At 50.1% G+C, this 18427-nt stretch overlaps 1 protein-coding gene across 1 annotated transcript in view; it reads left to right on the forward strand.

Moving 5' to 3' along the window:
- The window catches only part of MEGF9 (multiple EGF like domains 9), a gene marked incomplete at both ends in the record, with an annotated part of 52268 nt that overhangs the window by 17038 nt on the left and 16803 nt on the right, over window positions 1-18427 (forward strand). The window contains one exon of the mRNA XM_082327359.1: window positions 12211-12412. Within this exon, the coding sequence (XP_082183485.1) occupies window positions 12211-12412 (202 nt within the window). The remainder of the gene's footprint in view (window positions 1-12210; window positions 12413-18427) is intronic.

The raw sequence follows: 18427 nt of genomic DNA on the forward strand, positions 1-18427 counted from the left end.
ACGAGAGCAAGACCAGCCGTGGTGGTTTGAGGAGTTACCACCACCCGTTCTCTGTCCTCTGCTGGAGGTCCTTGCTTCTTGGCAGGAGACCCGTTAGGTGCTGTGGGATGAGGCTGGTGGCTGCACCCACCATTATGGGTGGGCAGCTGATGGATGGGAACTTAAGGTGCTCTTAATGAGGCAGAGCCCTCGGGAGCCTCGGCTGAGGACACCTGAGTCTTTTGCACCGGTTCACACCAGTATCAACAGTGTCTGATTTGGTCGCAACAAATTAATGCCAGAAGGCGGCGGCTCAAGGACGAAGTTCTCCTGTACAGACCTGACGGCGTTGTGGGGCTTTCGGCAGCATCAAACGGTTTGTGCTGTTTCAGCTGGGCGCGAGGGCTAACGCGGCGTGCCAAACGCTGAGCTGAGCTTTCTGGCTTATTTGGCCGGGCAGCGATCAGATGGTTTCACGCAGAGTTGTCTTTGTACTGGTGGAAGATGGGTGTTGCAGAACTGGTTTCCCTTTCCCCCCTCCCGCCAGCGTGCTGGCTTTTGCATTTTATATCCCGCTCTTTGCTTTTGTATTTCTTTCCAGTTAGCTCTGCCTGGTTCAGCTGCTTTATCCCACACCGCTTGCCTTCCAGCAGCACCAGTTGCAACGCTGAAGGAGCCACCCAGTTGCCCCAGTGTAGCACCTTGTTGTTTTACCTTTTTAGTGGTGTGTGAGCTCATTCCTGCAGGTCCCCGGCCAGCACCCCAACTAATCCCTGAGAAGGGGGAGAGAGAGAGGGGGTCTTAAACTCCACACCTGGCTGTTACTGCTGCCTGGTCTTGGGAGCCTGCAGAAGGTGTCGGGGGAGTGCTGGTGCTGTCGGGGCGTGAATTGCTCAGGAGAGACATCTGCAACAGCTTACGTGGGGAGGAGGAGGAGGGCTGCGCAGGCAGGGCTGTCCCGCAGGAGCATCTGCTCTCAGCCAGGCGGCTGCTGCCAAGGAAAATCTGCGGCTGTTTGACAGGCGGTGCCTCCGACCGCAGCTGGGCAAGTGGGTGCTGTCAAGCGCATCAGGAACAGAAAGTTTTGCTTATCTCTACTGCAACAAGCTTGAGTAGCGAACCCAACTGTTATTTAAACAAAAGGCTTTACTGTGCCATTGCCGAGATGTCACCCAGAGGAGTCTGCAGCTTGTTGCTGAGCGAGAAGGATGCACAAATCCTTTCCTTTACTTGACTTACGGTGATGCGGCGTTTCCTTCCTGGGACGTCATGGCTTATCAGCACATCTCAGGGCTGTACGGAGGCAGCTGTTGAAAGGTTTGGACATTCACTGCAGAGAAGCATCTAAAAATTTCTGACTTTTGAAAACTGAGGAAGGAATCGGGTATGTCCCTGGGACTGGGGCAAACCTCCTTCTGCATGGCTCTGAGCCTGGGCTGGTGTCACCTGCCTCTTTTATCTCAGCATGAGCACAATGTGGGGCTGCAACCGATTTATACCAGTGTTGAGGGAAAGAAAAGAGATTAATTCTTCTAATATGGAAAGTTATAGGCTTAAAAAAGCCTTATTAACCTTTTGTTTAAAGATCTAATGTCATGCTAGTGTCTCAGCTTATGCATTGCTGCTCTACTTGAAATGCAAACATAGCTGGGGCGTTTACCCCTTCTTTTGCTCCAGCCATGTCTGGGCCAAAAATCAAGGAGCAAGGGATTTTTCCTCAACAGAGTGATTTATCCCTGGGCTCCCCTGCAGAGCAGGGTGAGTGACCGGGGGGGCCTGGCTCCCCCGTTTCCCTCGGCTGTAGAAGTGGGAGCAAATCCTCCGAAGGGAGGGCTGCTCATTGCACGGGACCGGGGGGTCGGCGCTTACTGGGCTGATAGGGATTCCTGAGAAGAGCCCGCTGCTTCGTGCCAGCATTGCTCTCATCTCCAGATGGGTGGGTTTTGTGGCTTGGGAGATGCCTGGAGACCTGTGGCTTCCTAGACTGCTGAATAAATACCTCCTGAGTGGCAAGGGTAGAGCTTCCCCATCATATCCTATTAATGCACCTAAATCCTGCCCTGCAGCGTCCATCCTGGGGGACGTCTGCATTGCAGTTGTGTTTTTTAAATAGGAAAGCAGCAGCAGTGAAGGCAAAGTAACTTGGGTTTTCATGTATGTGCAAGCCCGTGCAGGAGCGTGGAGCTCGACTGGAGGAGCCAGCTCGAGCTAAACCCCGACCCCTTCCCGCACCCAGGCAATTGCCAGCCCTGGCTGTGTGCTGGGAGCCTCGCTGGGAAGGGTGGGGAAGCGATAAGAGGGGGGGTTCATCCGAGCTCATCCTCCAACTCATCTCCTAACCCCTGTTTTCTTGCTGGTTATTCATGCAACACAACTTTATAGTCCAAATACTAACGGTTGAAAGGATGATTCTTGCTCAGGGTTTTTCTTCGTAGTGCCTTTAAAGCTCCTGTATAAATTAACGCGTTCGTTCATTAGCTGCAATTCCCCAAAGCACCAAGTAAAGTTTGTGATTTTAATTACTTTTTGCAGGGATCTGGGCACACGAAGACTTCAACGGATGATTATAGTTCATATTATTCATGCAGCTTTTTTTAATCCCTTTCTCGGCTAGGACATGGTTGATAGATACTGAAATTGAAGTCTGCTAATAAATTCCCAGCCCTGTCCCATGTGAAGTGTCCTGATCTTCGAAGTAAAGCATTTTGCTGACAAATCCTGAGAGGTGCTGCAGAAAGTACGCCTGTAAGGCGGGTATGAGCTGCCAGGGCTGCTGGGTGCTGTTGTGGAGGTGTTTGCCAAAGTTACATTTCATCCTGTTTATCTCTAAACCCCGCGCTGGGCTGGCTGTGTCACACGCTGGGTGGTAAAAATACGGAGATTTTCAAACAGAAACACGGAATATTTATATGGTTGCAGACGTTTGTGGAAATATTAGTGGGAAAATCTAACCAACTAAAATAATACGCCAACAAAACTATTTTCAAATTAATTAAAAAGCTTGGATCCATTTTTTAGCTGTTGAGGTCATAATCCTCAAGCATTTATTTGATGTATTTGAAGTTACTGTAGCTTCTTGTATCATAAACACTTTAGGGCCACATTCTTCTTTATATGCAGTCTGCTTAGTAGAGACCCAGAGGCTTTGTCTGCATATGGAAATTTATTGTTATATAGGAATAATTCTTTAGCTGCAGTTGTGTAATCCCTCCTGCACAGCTTTCTGCGTTATAATCTGGTTCTTAACTACTGGGCCACTCCTGCTCCTCTGACATCTTGTGTCTCGTCGATGGGAGCTCCTCGGGTATTTTGCCCTGCTGTCAGCCTCGGTGGTGCCACGAGCTGGGGATCTCCCAGTGCAGGAAGAATACGAGGTTAATGAGAATCCATATTTTACCTTTTTTTTTTTGCTTATGTTTGCAGGGTTTGATCCTTTAGTCTCCCGAGACAGCTTTACACCTGTGAGTCTGACTTCTTTGATGCACGTTTACTGGGGAATGAGCTGGTTCAAAGCTCGCTGCGCAGGTTGCTAACTTGTTTAGCATCAAAAAGGAAGGGAAAGCAACAAAATTGTTCAGTGCTTGCATTGCACCGAGGAATTTTCAGGAGCTCCTCAGAAACCAAATGCCTGTATGTTCAATTGCAGGTGCAGGAAAGGAATAAAAATAACTAATCCCAGGAGTAAGAAGCCTCTGCATTTGTTTAAGGCCTGTGAGTCCTGGCTGTGGTTAGCCGAAGGAGAGGAGCGGTCGCTTTGCTCGCGGCTGGTGGGGTAGGAGGGCTGTGAACTGAAGCGGGGAGTGATGCTGCATCCCTTTGAAAATGCAAAGAAAAGGCAGAGGGGTGACATGGGCTGGGCTGAGCTAGGGTTTGGCCGAAACCCAAAGTCTGCCTGCTTCATGCTGAGGAAAAGTGCTTGTGTGGCTGCTGGTGACCCCGAGAGTTGGGACCTTGGCTTTGTGCTTCTTTCCAAGTGATAAGAGAGGTTGAATCTGATTCATTTTTCCTCGATAAATATGTTTACTCTTTTAACGATATTACAAGTGATGTATAAGGACTGAGAAATCCTTGTCTTTTCCCCTCTGTTGACCCATACAATCCTTTTATGGAACAACACAAGTGACTTGTGTAAAGCTCTTAACAGCATTAATGTGAACGATGCTGTTCTCTTCACCAGCAGCACGCCTGCCTCTGCAGTGCCCTGAGCTTGATGGAGTCCGTAAGTGCCCTGAATCTGAGGCACTCAGGAATAAACAGAATGCAAAATAACAGAAGACACGTTTTTGGGGGTAGGCAGAGATCCTCTTCCTACCGCTTTGGCTTCACATTATAGCCTCAAGTGAGAATGAATTACAGGTCTGAGCGCTTTAATGCACCTTCGTAATGCAAGAGTCGGCTATTATTTTGTGTGGAGTGCTGTCTAGATGCGAATGAATCCTAGGGCTCGGCAGCACACCTCGCTTTAAGAAGTTACAGCGCATCAGCTCATCTCTGATCCCGTTCTTGCAGGAGCTCTTAGCCCATGGCAGATGTTCCTCAGCTCCCTGAGGGAGAGCTCAACCAGCCTGTACCCTTTCGGATCTCCTGCAAGCCATGGGGTGAAGGCACGCTGCCTGCAACGGTTGAAGGCAAAAGCATTGTTACACTGGAATAACATCTCCTGTGTTCACGGCATCAGCTTGGTAGCACTCAGCTACCCAAGTGAGGAGCGACAGAGTTGAATGCAAAAGCCAGTCCAGGGCAAGAGTTGACCACGCTGAGCTGGTGGCATCAGAGATGCAGAAGGGACGGGCTGGAGCTCAGTAAAATGTTTTGCAAGGGCTGGGATAAATAGGACCTTCTCTTTTAACAGATGGCACAGATGCTCTCGTTATCGTATATCCCGTGCTGGGACGGCACCGTCCTGACCTTCGTCCAGTTTGCTGGGGGAGGTTTAGCCCACTGGTGGATCGTATTGAGGGGATGAAATATCTTCTTGGGGTTAAGGGAAATACCCTGTTGAGAGGTGAGGGGGGAAGAGCAGCGGTGCAGCACAGCTGCATCTTTGGCTGTAATAAGAAAAAATTCCCTGTGGAAATAGCTATGTCTAACTGTTTAAGGGGGATTTGTTTGTTTGGGGGGAGGACCGGAGCTGCAGCCATCCCTGAGCAGTGGAAACAGGGAGAAAATTAAAACTGCCAGGCTGGGTCAGACCAAAGCTTCACCCATCCAAGAAGGGCCAGAAGAAGATGCCAAGGGGACAGGGCATAATCCTGACTTTTTGCAGCCAGTGTTTCAGGGACTTTCCCATCAGGATGCTTCCCGCAGATCCCTGTGTTTAACAGCTACCAGCGGACCTGTCCTCCGTGAGCTTAGCCAGTCCTCCTTTGAAGCCGTAGGTATGTCTGGCTCCCGGAACATCCCCTGACAATGAGTTCCACAATTTAATTACAAGGGGAAAGGAAATGGCCTTGGATAGATTTTTAAACCTGCTGCCTGATCCCTTTATTCCTGTGTTGTCAGAAATGGTGCCTGGAGAGGGATTGAGAAGGGGAAATGAGGGAAAACGGAGAGAAGGTAGGGCTTGAATTTGGGAATAAAGTATGGCGGGGGGGAACGGCTAAATTAATACCAAAATGGAGCCTTTCCAGGGATGGGATGCCGTGAATACACTAGCTTCATCTGCTCTGTGCAAATGAATGGGATATTGAGTCGGTGCTGTTTTAATACTGGGGAGGTTGGACTGGTGTGAAGTGAGATTACATTGGTATAAACCCCGTGTAACTACAAGCATTTGGTAATCAAGAAGTGAGTGCCTCCTCGGGCTGGCTGGGCTTTGGGGCTGCTCACCTGGAGCCACGTGTGCAGGGGGAGGAATTAGGGTGCAAATGACGGAGGGAGGAGGTGAGGATGTCTGGCTTTGCCTCTATCAACAAATGGCAGGAGATGCCCCAAGCCTGGCACCGTTACTGCTGTTTTAAATCCAGTGGGATACCCGATGGTACCGCTTCAGCCAGCCCTGCAGCACCGCGCTGCAGAAACCACGCTGGTGCCGCACCTCTGGCTCCCAGGGCTGCTGGGGCAGCACTAGCACCCAAAAAACTAACAGTACCTCCAGGTTATATTTATTTTTATATATATATATATATATATATTTTTTTTTTTATCTTCTAGTCCAGAGAATAGAAAATGGCTGTCTCCCTGGGGATGCTTTTGAAGCAGGACAATAAATAGCATCCCTGGGACTTCACAGCTTGCTCTTTCAGCTGCGTGTTCTTCTAACAAAAAATGTGCATCTTGGATTTTCCATGTCGGCTCCCAGTGAGTCGGTGACTTCATTCAGGATTTGCACTGTTTCAGGGTGTACCCAGCAAATATGGTTTCATATAGACATCTTCGTGTGTTTCATAGTGATTTCTTCTTTTACCACTTGTAAATATTTCACTTGTTTTTAAATTATTCATTCATTAAGTGGCTTGGATGGGAGAAGGAATCACGCTTAAAATACGTGTGAAGACTTAAAACATTGGTAGTCCGAAAGGATGTGAAAAAATAATTTGGGAAATTATTTTTACACCAGAATGAGCCCTACCTAAGTACTGGGAGGGGATGGAGATGAAGGGACGCGGTCTCACACCAGGCCTGGCTCAGGCTGGGACGTCGCTGGGGTTTGCTTTGCATTGGGGTGGGATTTGGAGAACGAGATCCCTGCCCGGGGCTGCGGGCTGGAGGGGCTCGCGCCGAGCACTGCAAACCTGGCACGTTCTTGGTTGCGCTGGTGCTGCTTACAGCCATGGCATGTATCCAATGCAGTAAAAAAATAGAAATAACTATTCTCCAGTTTATTAGTAACCTATGACTTTTGCAGAATAATTAATCAATTTGGGGTTACAGCTAACTGAAATTGTGTATGAAATCTGTGTCTCCCATAGAGCAGCGCGTCCCTTGCTGTAGCAAACTGTAAACCTTTTCTTTTACTCCACCTGCCTCTAAGCAATCAAAAGTAAAGGTTAAAATGCTGCTCATGAAGGGAGCAGTCTGGTGTGTTGTTTTTTATTTTTTTTTTTTTTTTTTTTGCTTGAAGGAGTAACATGTGGCAGTGATATGCACTTTTATAGTGCCTCTATTCTGGGATCTCAAAACGTCATTGGGTTGTTCATTAATTAAAGCCTGTCAACACGTTCACGAGCAAAGGTGGTGGCTTTTATCACTGATAGCCAAGTGCTTTGAGCTGTTGCATGGTGCTTTATGGGGAAGGAAGGGAAACCTCAACGTTTTAGAAATGGGAAACAGAGGCAGAGACGAGCAGGGCTCAGAGGCCCTGGGCGGGGGGGTGAACACCCTGCGGATGGGAAACTGAGGCAGAGCAAGGGTGAGTGACTATAGAAAGTCAGGGAGAGCCAGGAGTTGGATCTTGGACCAGTGCCCCATCCCTGAGAGGTCTTTGTCCTTGGCTCCTGTTGCAGATGGTGTTATCCCAGCCTCAACACAATACCTCCAACCATGGCTGAGCATCCCAGTGCGGGGCAGCGCTGGGGTTCATCCACCCTTGCGTGTTCCTTTGCGTTTGCAGAAGCTCTCGGTAAGGTGTTTTTGAAGGTTACCTTTAAAAGCAAAATGTTTGCTTGAGAAAACTGAACAAAGGCTCCAAAAATCCAGGCTCTGGCTGGGAGCCAGCGTAATGTTCCCTAATCTTCTTCTGTAGTGCTCATCTTTGGTGTGTTCCCAGACGTCTAAGGTAGATGTTTGTTATCGCTTTCCTCTTCTGGCTGTGGATGTTTCTCGCCTTCTCGAACCCGACTGCTATCGGGACAACAAAGTGTCTTTGAAATTAAGCCTCGGGTTTTCATAGTCTGGTACATCATCATGTCAAACCTCGACGCAGTGCTAAGCAATGGATTTTAATGCTGCTGTCTGGTTCTCTGCTGCCTGGGCAAAGGGGCTTTAGGGCATTTTTGGGCTCTATCAGCCAGGCAGATGCATGAGCCGAGCTGGGTGCAGCAAGGGTGTCTTGGGTGTGGGTAGGGGGGACCATGTGTGATGCTGCTGCCCTGAAGCGGGCCACCGTTCCTCCCCAAAAATCTCTGGGGTGGTTTGGGGGAGGCAGGGCCTGGAAGGAAACCACCCTTTTGGGAGATGTCTTCTGTATCTGCCACGTCGTGCCTTATCACGCACTCGGGGGCGATTTCGCAGCTTCCCGATTGCTTCCGCAGCAGACGGGCTCGGCTCCGTGCCCCCACCGGCAGCAGAACCAGCCTCCCCCGTTGCTGCTGAGGCAGCTGGAGCCGCCGCTCCACCAGCCTGTGAACAAAAAGCTGCTTTTTGCCTGTGTTATTTTGGATTATTGCAGCATTTCTCACTCTCCCGGGGAACTGGCGTGTGCAGAGCTGGTGGCATCTGCGTTGCCATTGAGTTCAGCTGCTGAGGCTGAGCTGCCTCCAGGTTTTGACCTGGCTTTGTGCAATTTTGATGGGCAAAGACCTGCAGGAAAAAAAAGAAGGCATTGGGAAGTTGCTGTGTGTGTTTTTGGAAAGCGTACGGCTTTCCAAAAGCATCTCAGCACACAAACAGCCCTGCCATTGGAAGGAAAACCTGGTTGAGTAGTTGGTGCCATTGCCAAGATCAACCCAAAGTCAGCTGCTCTTTCCAGCAAGGGTGTTTGTGTTTGCCTCCCTCCGAGAAGGCAGCGGGCCCCAGATGGATCCTGCCTTCGCCTCCCGCAGCCATCCAGCGCACGTGAGGCTCCTGTACGTAGCGATGACGTTCCCAGTGAGTTGCACCGCAGTTTGGCAATGGCCGGACCCTTTTGATGGGTGACCGAGGTCCTTCGATAAAGGGCGAAAGAAATGTGAGGCTCTTGCCAGTATATGCAGCCCCTCTTCTCTGACTTCTGTTTTTAACTTTTTTTGCCATGGCTGATTTTCATGGAAGGTAATACACTGTCAAAATCAGCTCCCCCCTCTCCTGTGAGTATAATACATTTGGGGACAGCCCTCCTTTTTCCTTTAGTATAAGCATGGCCACAAAACTAAGTTCATAAAGCTGCTACGGCACAGCCCTGTCTCAGCTAAGGATCTTTCAGGCTCTCACTGTGGATAAGGCTATTTGATTTTTACAGCAATGTGCCCAGGTATCGGCTGTGCCCGTGTGTCCTTTTGGGCTCTGACGGCTCCTGGCGAGCCGTGTCCATCAGCGCTGGTTTGCAGGATGGAGAGGGCAGGAGCAAAGCAGGGTGGTGCTTATGCACGGCCCTCATTGGGGGAAAAAAATTATTCCATACCATCAACAGCAGCATTTTGAACGGGAATTTGACTTGTAGCACCCATCTCTTTCCAGCTGAAGAAGTTCAGGTCTCGGCCGGTGCTGCTGTAGCGTTGGGACGGACTCGGCGTGCAGCCGGCGCTGGCTCTGGCTGCGCTGCTCCTGCGGCACGAGGGTGGTCTCTGCACGGGGCATCTCGTCGCCGCTGTGCTGGACCTGCCCTCTCAGCACCTCATATCGCCGTTAGAACTGATACAATGCTTTTTTCTTTTCTTAATCAAGTCTAGCAAGTCTAGTAGCACTGCTCGCAACGAGCTTTGAAAGGTAAATTTGTTTTGATGCATGTTTGACAAACTCCAAAGCGCTTTTGCTCAACAAGTTTTTGCGGCTCCCGTTGGCTGGTAGCAGCCCAAGTGCCCAAATCGATAAGGTTTGGCTTGAATAATTGAGATGGGAATTGAGTTCATTATGTGAAGTGGATGCTGAAGTGCATAATTGCAGATCTTGAGGTGTTTGTCCTATTTGCTAGTTTAGATTGAAGAAAATTTAGGTGCAATTTCACAGGTGTGTAGGTACAAAATGACTTCTGTGGGGAATCTGTGGATGTATCGATAGGGTAATAAAGCTAAATAACTCATATTTCTTTGTGCGTTGGAAGAAAACAGATAAAAAGTAAAAGCTCTGGGGTGCCGCAGCCTGGCTGTCTGTTGGTTGGAGAGGTCCTGCGGCTTCACGCGCCCCTTTTTGGGGAGAGGGGGATCCTTCCTCCCACTTGGCTCGTAGCGTTCCTTTAAAAGTCAACCTATAATTGTGTTTTTATGTTCATTTAACATGTTTACCAAACTGCTCTGTGATCTGCCTTCCCGTTCTGCTGTAGTCCACTGGGGAACACACCCAGGGCAAGGACATCGGGGAGCCTTTGCAGTGCTGCTGTGATGGGGGAGACCTTAGGGCTTGTATCTTCAAAGGCACTCGGAGATCGTCAGCGTGATCCGATTTCAGCAGATTTCAGCCATATGTCCCTTTGCCCTGGGGAGGTGGCGCTTGCACCCATCACTGTGCTTGAGCACCAGCCCCTTTCACAGCCTGCATCACCCACTTTACCTTTCAGCGCAAAGCCCTAAAGGCTTTTGCAGGGGAATGGGTGGCGAGGACCCAAGTCAAGCCCAGAAGGCTCTCGTTTCCATCTTAGTCCATTCAATGTGCTCCAGGCCAAGGAACAGAAAGAAAAGAAGAAAACAAAACTAAACCACACAAGCGTATCCTCTGCTGACAAGTCTTTTCTACTGAGCAGGCATTTCTCTGACAAATGTCATATTATCTTGTTCTTTACTTATTTATAGTGCTGGAGGAGTAGGACTGTCCCTCAAGAGGTGCTGCTAAGTTTTCTGAAGGAAATATCTGAGCTTCTCCATCAGTGCCAGACTGTATTTGCAGACAGGTTACTTTTCTTTTAAACACACGCATCAGTATTTTAGAAGAAAACTCTTCAAAGTGGGTCAGCGTTTAACTCGTCCATCGGGGGTCTATAAACACAACATCAGCCGCTATGCATAGGTCTCATATATTCATAAATAGGTCTCAAATATTCATAAATTAATCTTTATTAAGTCACTGGATTTTAAGTGTGGTTTGATCCAGGCACCTGCTGAGGTCCTTTCCATTGGTTTGAGGCACAAGTGTGCAATATAAATATTAAATAACCTGAAATACTAGTGCTGATGTGGAGCATTAGTGTTGGGTCTTCTTGATGTGATTTGAGCTTTAAGTCAAGTTTTCTTGGGATGGAGACCTGGCCTCTCCCCTCTCTGTGAAGTGCCTGGAATGCTGGCTTTTCTCGGGGAATAACAAATACCGACGGTTGCATAAAGCCCCTGATGCTTTATGCACTATTTCTGCAGATAATCTTTGTTTATAATTCACCGTTGGCAGAAAAAGACTTTAAATTATTAAGGCACTAAGTATTTTGCAATGAAGGAATGGAGATAAAACTCTTGGCAGAAACAAACTGCTGGGGAGAAGTTATTCTCTTTGGTGCATTTGGTGCTTTAAAGCATTATGAGAAATAATGTGCAGGCGGACTGGGAATTCATCACTTGATCAAAAGATTTGCTTCTCTCTTAAGAAAGCAGCTGCTCGGTGTGTGCTTTCCCTCACCCCTGTGACTGAGTGTCCCCAAGGCAGATGTGTGGGTCCCCAGAGCTGTCCCCACTTGCCATGGGGCTGAAGGTGGCCCGTTGTGGTTTAGGTGGTGAAGGGTGGTAGCCAGGAGGTCTCCGTCTTGCCCCAGCTCCACCACCCCGGCATTTAAAGCCGTTTCCACGTGCTCAGTGCTCCCCCGAGGACAGATTTTCAGGGGAGCTGGGGCTGGTGCAGCCAGGACCCCTGCCACCAGCCCAAATGCCTGGAGATCCTCTGCTCCCTCAGCTCCCGTCGGGAAATTCTGTATCTGTTCTCCAGGCGTGGGAGATGCTGGTGCTGGTTCGTCGTGTAGGTGTGTTGTGTATGTCCTGTGTCGTAAACACCAGCCTGTTGGTAAATGGGAGGTGTTCCAGTGGTCTGGAGGGTCTTCATAATTAGTGATTCTGCCTCTTGCTGCTGATTTTATCCTAATATTACAACAGCTAACACTTGTCAGCTTCTGGAGTTGTGTAACCAGACAACCGTGAGTGTGTGTGTGTATACAGACAGACAGACATTATATACAGCTACATATATACCTATTTAAGTAGTTATACCCATAATCTTCTAGCTCTCTTTTTGAGAGAGTTGAAACGTGAACCATGGGGGTTCAAACCCCAGGGTGTTCCCAACATTTTTTTTGTGATCTCAACATTGTAAAGCAAATATCATCCTTACAGCGACGATGTTTCCAACCTGGGGCGAGCAAAGGGAGGGCAGCCGTGCTGACGGCGACGCTGGCCCCGCTCGGGCTCTTGCTCGGCGCCGTGCTCCCAGCACACCGGTTTCAGCCTCTCTTTCCCCTTGCAGGAGACCTGTGCAACTGCAGCGCCGTGGGGAGCGCCAGCGCGGCCGAATGCAACGGCACGACGGGGCAGTGCCCCTGCCTCGAAGGCTACGCGGGGCTGCGGTGCGAGAGCTGTGCCCAGGGGTTCTACCCGGAGCGGAGGAGCCAGCAGTGCCGTCCCTGCGGCTGCAGCCCCGCCGGCTCCAGCAGCGCCCAGTGTGATGAGTAAGTACGGCGGCGTTTCGCTGAGCCTCCCGGGGGGCTGTGTGCACGGCATTGGGATTTGGGGATATTTTGGGATTTGGGATGCAAATCAGGCAAGAATGGATCTTGGCATCTGGTGCTAGTATTTTAAAAAAAAAAAAAAAAAAAAAAAAAAAGGCAGGAAGGAAGCCGGCCTTATAAAAATTCATGAAGCATATTCTTCCTCGCTTTCAGGATCTGGATTATAAAAATACCCATAGCTGTGGCAAAAGCCCTGGCAGCCCGCAAGGGAGTTATCTTGCATTTCTGAGTTGTACAGAAGCAGAACCTCTCCTCTAATGCCTTGTCCGTCCCATTAGTGCCTATCGGACAGGAGTGCCTTCATGCTTGAGCTCGGGAGGGGAGCGGAGGAGCTTTGGAGAGGTTTGTTTTCCAAAGGGATGCTCGTTACACCAGAGGCAAGCAAAGCATTGTGCTCTGCCCTTGCTGAGCATCGTGAAAGCAGCAGCAGCCCGACAGAAGTGTCGGCTCCTGCCTTGCCTGGCGTTTAACCCTGCCGCCTCCTCTCCTTTGCTGTGTCAAGAAAGTCGCCATAGCTGATGCTTTGAGCTCTTGTATAATGAATGTGTTCCTCTTCATTTCACTTTAGCCACCCTCACATTTTGCCTTTTAAAAGCCAGCATGCAATTATTTTTTTTTCCAACTTCAGTAATCTGTCAGTCATTAGAGATTTGTTGCTGAGTTGAGAGTTTCACTTTGTTCCTGCAAATAATGGTCTGAGCAGCAGCCAGACCCTTTGGGTCCCCTGCTCGTGCTCGCAGGGCAGTGAGATGCAGGGTCTCTCCTTGGAGGAGACGCCCTCATCAAACCACCCTGCAGTGACTTCCAGCCTTCCTGGGCAGCGGAAAGTCGGCAGCAAAGGTGTCCTCAGAGACCCTGACCCTTCTCCAGGGCCCTGCGTGCAGATGCAATGGGCTTCTGCACCGGCTGCCTTGCGCTGGCATCAGCCTTGTTGTCTTTTGGGGTTTGGTCCAGGCTCAGTGTGTGGTGAACACCTGCACTTTCCTGCCAAGGCTGGGGCTGAGTCAGAATCGAAATGTTCTGCAGGGACATGCTGGTTGTAATTATTTTGTACATTTATTTTTTTTCCAAACACCCTGGGTTGATGTCCTTCCTTTTTGTTTCAATGCTGCATTTTTCTGCTTGCATAAGCTCTGACAAATCAGAACTTAAAAGCAATGCTCCAGTTGACTAGAGTGACCTTCTTACTAAAAAAGGTGATTCTTGGGGGTGGAAAGTGTAGAGTTTTTCACTTGCTTTTTTAGTGGTTGTTTTAGGTATGGGAAGATGTGTCCTGAAGCATCAGGGTTTGCTAAGGACTAGAAAATCTGAGTTTGGTCAGATCTACTGGAAAGGCAAATTGGGCAGAAAGGCAGATGGGGCAAATCTTATATTTGACAGCTGGGAGAGGAGGGATGTGGTACTGGAGCAACTGGATTAACTGGGAGGGAGTGTTCTCGCCCCGACTCTGAGTCACCGGGCAGCAGGCAAAGCATGGATGTGGGTGATATCTCCCCACGTCTCACTGCGTGAAGCGAGCCAAGAAACGCCCTAGGGAACTTAAGGTGAGATGCTCTAAGTTGTGAAGGAGAATGAGGTGGAGTTCATGCATGTAGTGAGCCATCGCACCCAGCCCCAGCGTGTATGGACCCAGAAATGGCAGAGGACCTCCCTAGCTTCTCCTCTTCAGCACCGTTTTACAGCCTTGAGGGACGTGGGAGATGCGGATCCTCAGGCATTTAGAAGAGGCAGCATAGGGTAAAATTTGGAGGAAGACTTGGGGAGGAGGACTGATGCTAACAGAGATCTCTCTGTGGTTCTCTTCCCTGCTCAGTGGGGTTTGCTGCAGATGGAGATGACCTCTGGGTGTTTAAAAAGAGGAAAATTTAGGTCAGTTGTCTGTGTTGTAGGGCTGGGGGCAGGCTCGTGCATAGCGATGTGTATGGGAAAATGAAGTGGGATCCAAAATCCGGTGGGGCAGGAGCACGGGGTGCATCCCTGCGTTGGGGTCTATCCCGACGGGTGGGACAGCCTCTTCTGCATTGCAAGGAGCTGCGTGTGAGAATCCACGAATGAGATTTTTGGTCCTTGTGCTGAAAACATTGGGTCCGGAGCTCTGTGTTTGGTGTCTACCTGCCACCAAGTCCCTGGGTGAGTGGTGCATGTCCCTCCGGGCAGTCCCCACTTGGGATGAGGCACACAAGCCTTGCCCAACACCAGCAACCAGCTTCTGTTTTGTTGACATTAAAAATACTGTAAGTTGTATTTTTTTATTTATTGATTTTGTAAAGCACCAGCCCAACTCTAAGTTGCACAAGTTAATTCCTGCGTGCTAGCTTAAGAAAAAAGTGTCTGCTGTTCAGATGAGTCTCTGAGTAAAACAGCAGCGTAATTTTGGACTCTGACCCTTTTTGACAGCGGCTGATTCGAGGGGCAGACTGCCTGAAGGCTGAGCTCTCGGGGCACACAAAACACGCCTGATAGGTTTCAGTCAGCTTGCCCAGGCTTTTGTAAAACTGCCTTTTAAAGCACCACCATATGATGATTTATTAGTTTTATTTCTAGGCATGCTGTATGGCTGGCCAGATGGCACACCCAAGTACACTGTTTATTAACTAGACCTTGAATGCAGACCATCAAAAAAAATAAAAAAAAATCCCTTTCCCGAGGCAGACAGTTGATTTTGGGAGTGAACATTGACCTGACATGCTGTCGCTATGAATGGACTCCATGGCCGCTAATCAAAGGTCTATTTTGGTGGTGTTTTAAATTTGATTATCTGGGGAGATCCACACAGATCCCCCTCTGGGATGGCAGAGGATTTCTGTGCTCTGGTTTGGGTGGGTTTTTTGTTAGATGAAAAGCTGTGTATAGCTGAAGCTGCAGCTTGCTGTGGGGCTGGATGCAATCCTGGGCTGCGCGGAGAGGGCTGACACATCTCGGAGACAGGGAATGTGTTGTCTCTGTTGCGGTAACGCCTAGAAACCTCAGATAAAACCACATTTCACTGGGTTAGATGCTGTGTAGATGCTTGCTAAAGATAGCTGTGGCCTGGAAGTGTTCAGAGTCCATAGAGGAAGGGTGGAGAAAGAAGCTGAAGTTTCAGGGACCATGGTCAAGGTCACAGAGTCGTGGAGAACGAGGACGGTGACTCGTGACTCATGGGGGTGCACGGGCTGAGCTGGAAGGGCTGTGCTCCCGCTGCAAAGCCCTGGGGACGGTGCCTGGGTGGGGAGGGTGCCTGGTGGTGGCCCCAGCCCATGGCGACGTGGCCCCAGCCAGGAGCTGCCCCCCACCAGCTGCATCTCTCATCTTTTGAGCACCTCGAGTTGAAAGCTGTGTTGTCCATCTGTCTGTCCACCAAGGAAGCAAGAAATTCCCTATCTGGTGGAGGAGGCAAAGGTGAAGGTGATGCTGCTGGAGAAGGTCACCACCTCCAGGCTGGCCAGCCCACATCTCCCAGGCTTTTACCCCTGTACATTTATTTTTCTTTATGTGAACAGAGTCCTCTGCCTGAACTCTCATCTCCCGCTCCCTGCGGCCGGGCAAGGAGCCGAGCAGAGGCAGCAAAGGTGGTTTGGGGGGACGGTGGTCTCCAGCCCCGCTGGCCAGGGCAGTGGTGGGAGCGCTGGGGCTCCTCGCAGTGTTTCTGCAGCGCCTGGCACGCCCTTGCCCTCCACGTCCTGCAGTGCGGCTTCGCCCAAAATGCCACTCGTGTCCCCAGCTGACTCGTGGCACGGTGAGCCGGCACAGCGGCTGCTCCCCACGGCAGCCCCGGGACGTGGTGAGCGCTTCCCGGGTGAGAGGAAAGGTTTGGTTCGGGGGAAGCCTTTCCCTGCTGCAAAGCAGCAATCGTGCACCGACATGAGGAGCTGGACAGGCGCAGCTATTGAAATGCATGCGGAAATAATTTTCCTGTGTAAACCTGTCCTCTGGCTGATTCATTTAAAGGAGCAGGAGGGCACGCAGGAAGAGCCCAGCCTGAAAGAGGCAGTGTGTGGTACCGTCCTGGTGAGCAGGAGATTTCCAATGACTCTGCGTTTTTTTTAATTTATTTATTTTTACCTTGCTAACAGCACTGGCCAACCCCACACTGGTCTGCAAACATGGGTAAGAACTGGTCAAGAGTAGCCCAGTGCATCCCAGCGGTCTGGGGCCCTGTCGGCTCATCTGCTGTGTGCTGGTGCAGGGCTTTCCAGCACCCCAGTGCAGGGAGGGAGAGGTGGTATGACCCTGATTGACCTCTTGCAAGGCATTCATGCGAGGTTTCCTAGCCCAGCACACAAGCCTTTGTGGCTTTTCCCCAAAGCGTGGCCCCGCAGCCGCAGGGACAGCGTTTAGCCCATGAGCAAGTGTCCCCATGCCGCTGCTCTCGCACCACGCCATTTGGGATGTGAGCGGAGGAGGAGGGCTACAACGCAGGGAAGGTACTATGAGACGCCGCTGCCCGGCAGAAGGGTTCAGCCCTCAATTCCCGAATTCCCTGGGAGGTTGTTTGTGTGTTTAACTTATTCCGGTCCCAAGGGAAGACAAGGTGATGCAACTCCTGTTGCACCATTACCTGCACTCGTGAACAAGAGGAGAGCTGCGGCTGCTGTGGGTGTTTAAGGGTTGCCATGTGGTTTAGCTAAACCTGGGTTAACCATCTAATCTGGGTTAGGTTTTTTCAGTTCCCTTAAAAAAAATAGCTGTAAACTAAACACACATACAATGCTATCGTTGTCTCTAATGAAGAGATGTGTGTTAAATTGAAGGTCTGTGAATCAGTTTAAGTTGCTCCCTCTGCCTGTGCCTGAGTTTCCCCACAAGCAGAAGGGCGATGGGAAGCGGAGGCTCCCACGCGCGGCTCGGAGGCGATGCTAGCTTTGGTTTACGTCCTGCCCTGAAACACATGGCCGAGTGTGCAGCGTTCTGCTCCTTCGCGAACGGAGCAGCCTTTCCCTCCTGCTGGCTGGGGGGACAGCTCTGCAGCGTGTGGTCCTGGTTCGCACACAGTTCGTGCCACAGGCTTGGCGTAAGTCATGTTAGAGAGCTCCTGTCACTCACTTCTGGTTTTTTTTTTTTTTTTTTTTTAAAAAAAAAAAGCATGCCTATAAATGCCAAAATGTTAATTCAGAGATGTTTTGCCCCCTCAAGGGTATCTCATGCTTTGTGTTCATATTAAAAGGAATTAAGGCCGAGCGTCCCTGAGAGCATTTATATGTGGCTGTCCCCTGGAGCAGGGATGCTGCGAGGCTGGAAGGGGAGTGCTGTTAGCTGGGCAGTCTCCGTCGCTGTATGCCTTCTTTGTAGCGGGCTTCTCTTTGGAGAGGCTGATCCGGTGACCCTTACTCATGCGGGTTTGCAGGACTGTTGCTGGTGAGAGTAAGGTCAGCAGCGCTGGACAATGTTCTTTGTTAAGGTCTTTGAATAAGGGCTGGGGTTTCTGAAGGAGCTTGGGGATGCTGGGCAGGGAGAGCTGCACGTTGGGTTTGCAGAGGTGCGGGGATGTGGAAAGATGCAGAGGGACCTTGGGCGGGAAGCGATAAGGAACATGGGTCCCGATAGCGTTGGGCAGCACCCAGGTGGGCCACAGACTAGATGCAGCTTGAACATCATGCGGTGTGAAGCTATGTGGGGCAGAATTTGTTAGTCAGAAAATGCAGATCCATTGAAATTCAAGGCTTTTGTGGAGCTTCACCAGCCTGGGCAGGATGGGTGCTCGTAGCAAGGGTTTGAGATGAGAGACCTCGTGTTCCCAGGGCCATCCCAGCCACAGGAGGTTATTTGGGGGAAGGCGGTGGAGTTCCCATTTTGCATAGAGAAAACCTTCATTTTCTGTCTTCAGAGTGTCATCACACTTCTGAAATGTCTTTTCTTTGCGTGGGAGCTATATTTCCATTGTACTGTGTTTTAGCAGTCCAGGAAACCACACTGGGCAGCACTGCTCCCCTTTGGAGATAAGACCTTGGGAGCCCAACGCCTCAAAGACTTATT

This window comes from Platalea leucorodia (assembly GCF_965183815.1).
Source record: "Platalea leucorodia genome assembly, chromosome: 15".
NCBI classification, from domain to species: domain Eukaryota; kingdom Metazoa; phylum Chordata; class Aves; order Pelecaniformes; family Threskiornithidae; genus Platalea; species Platalea leucorodia.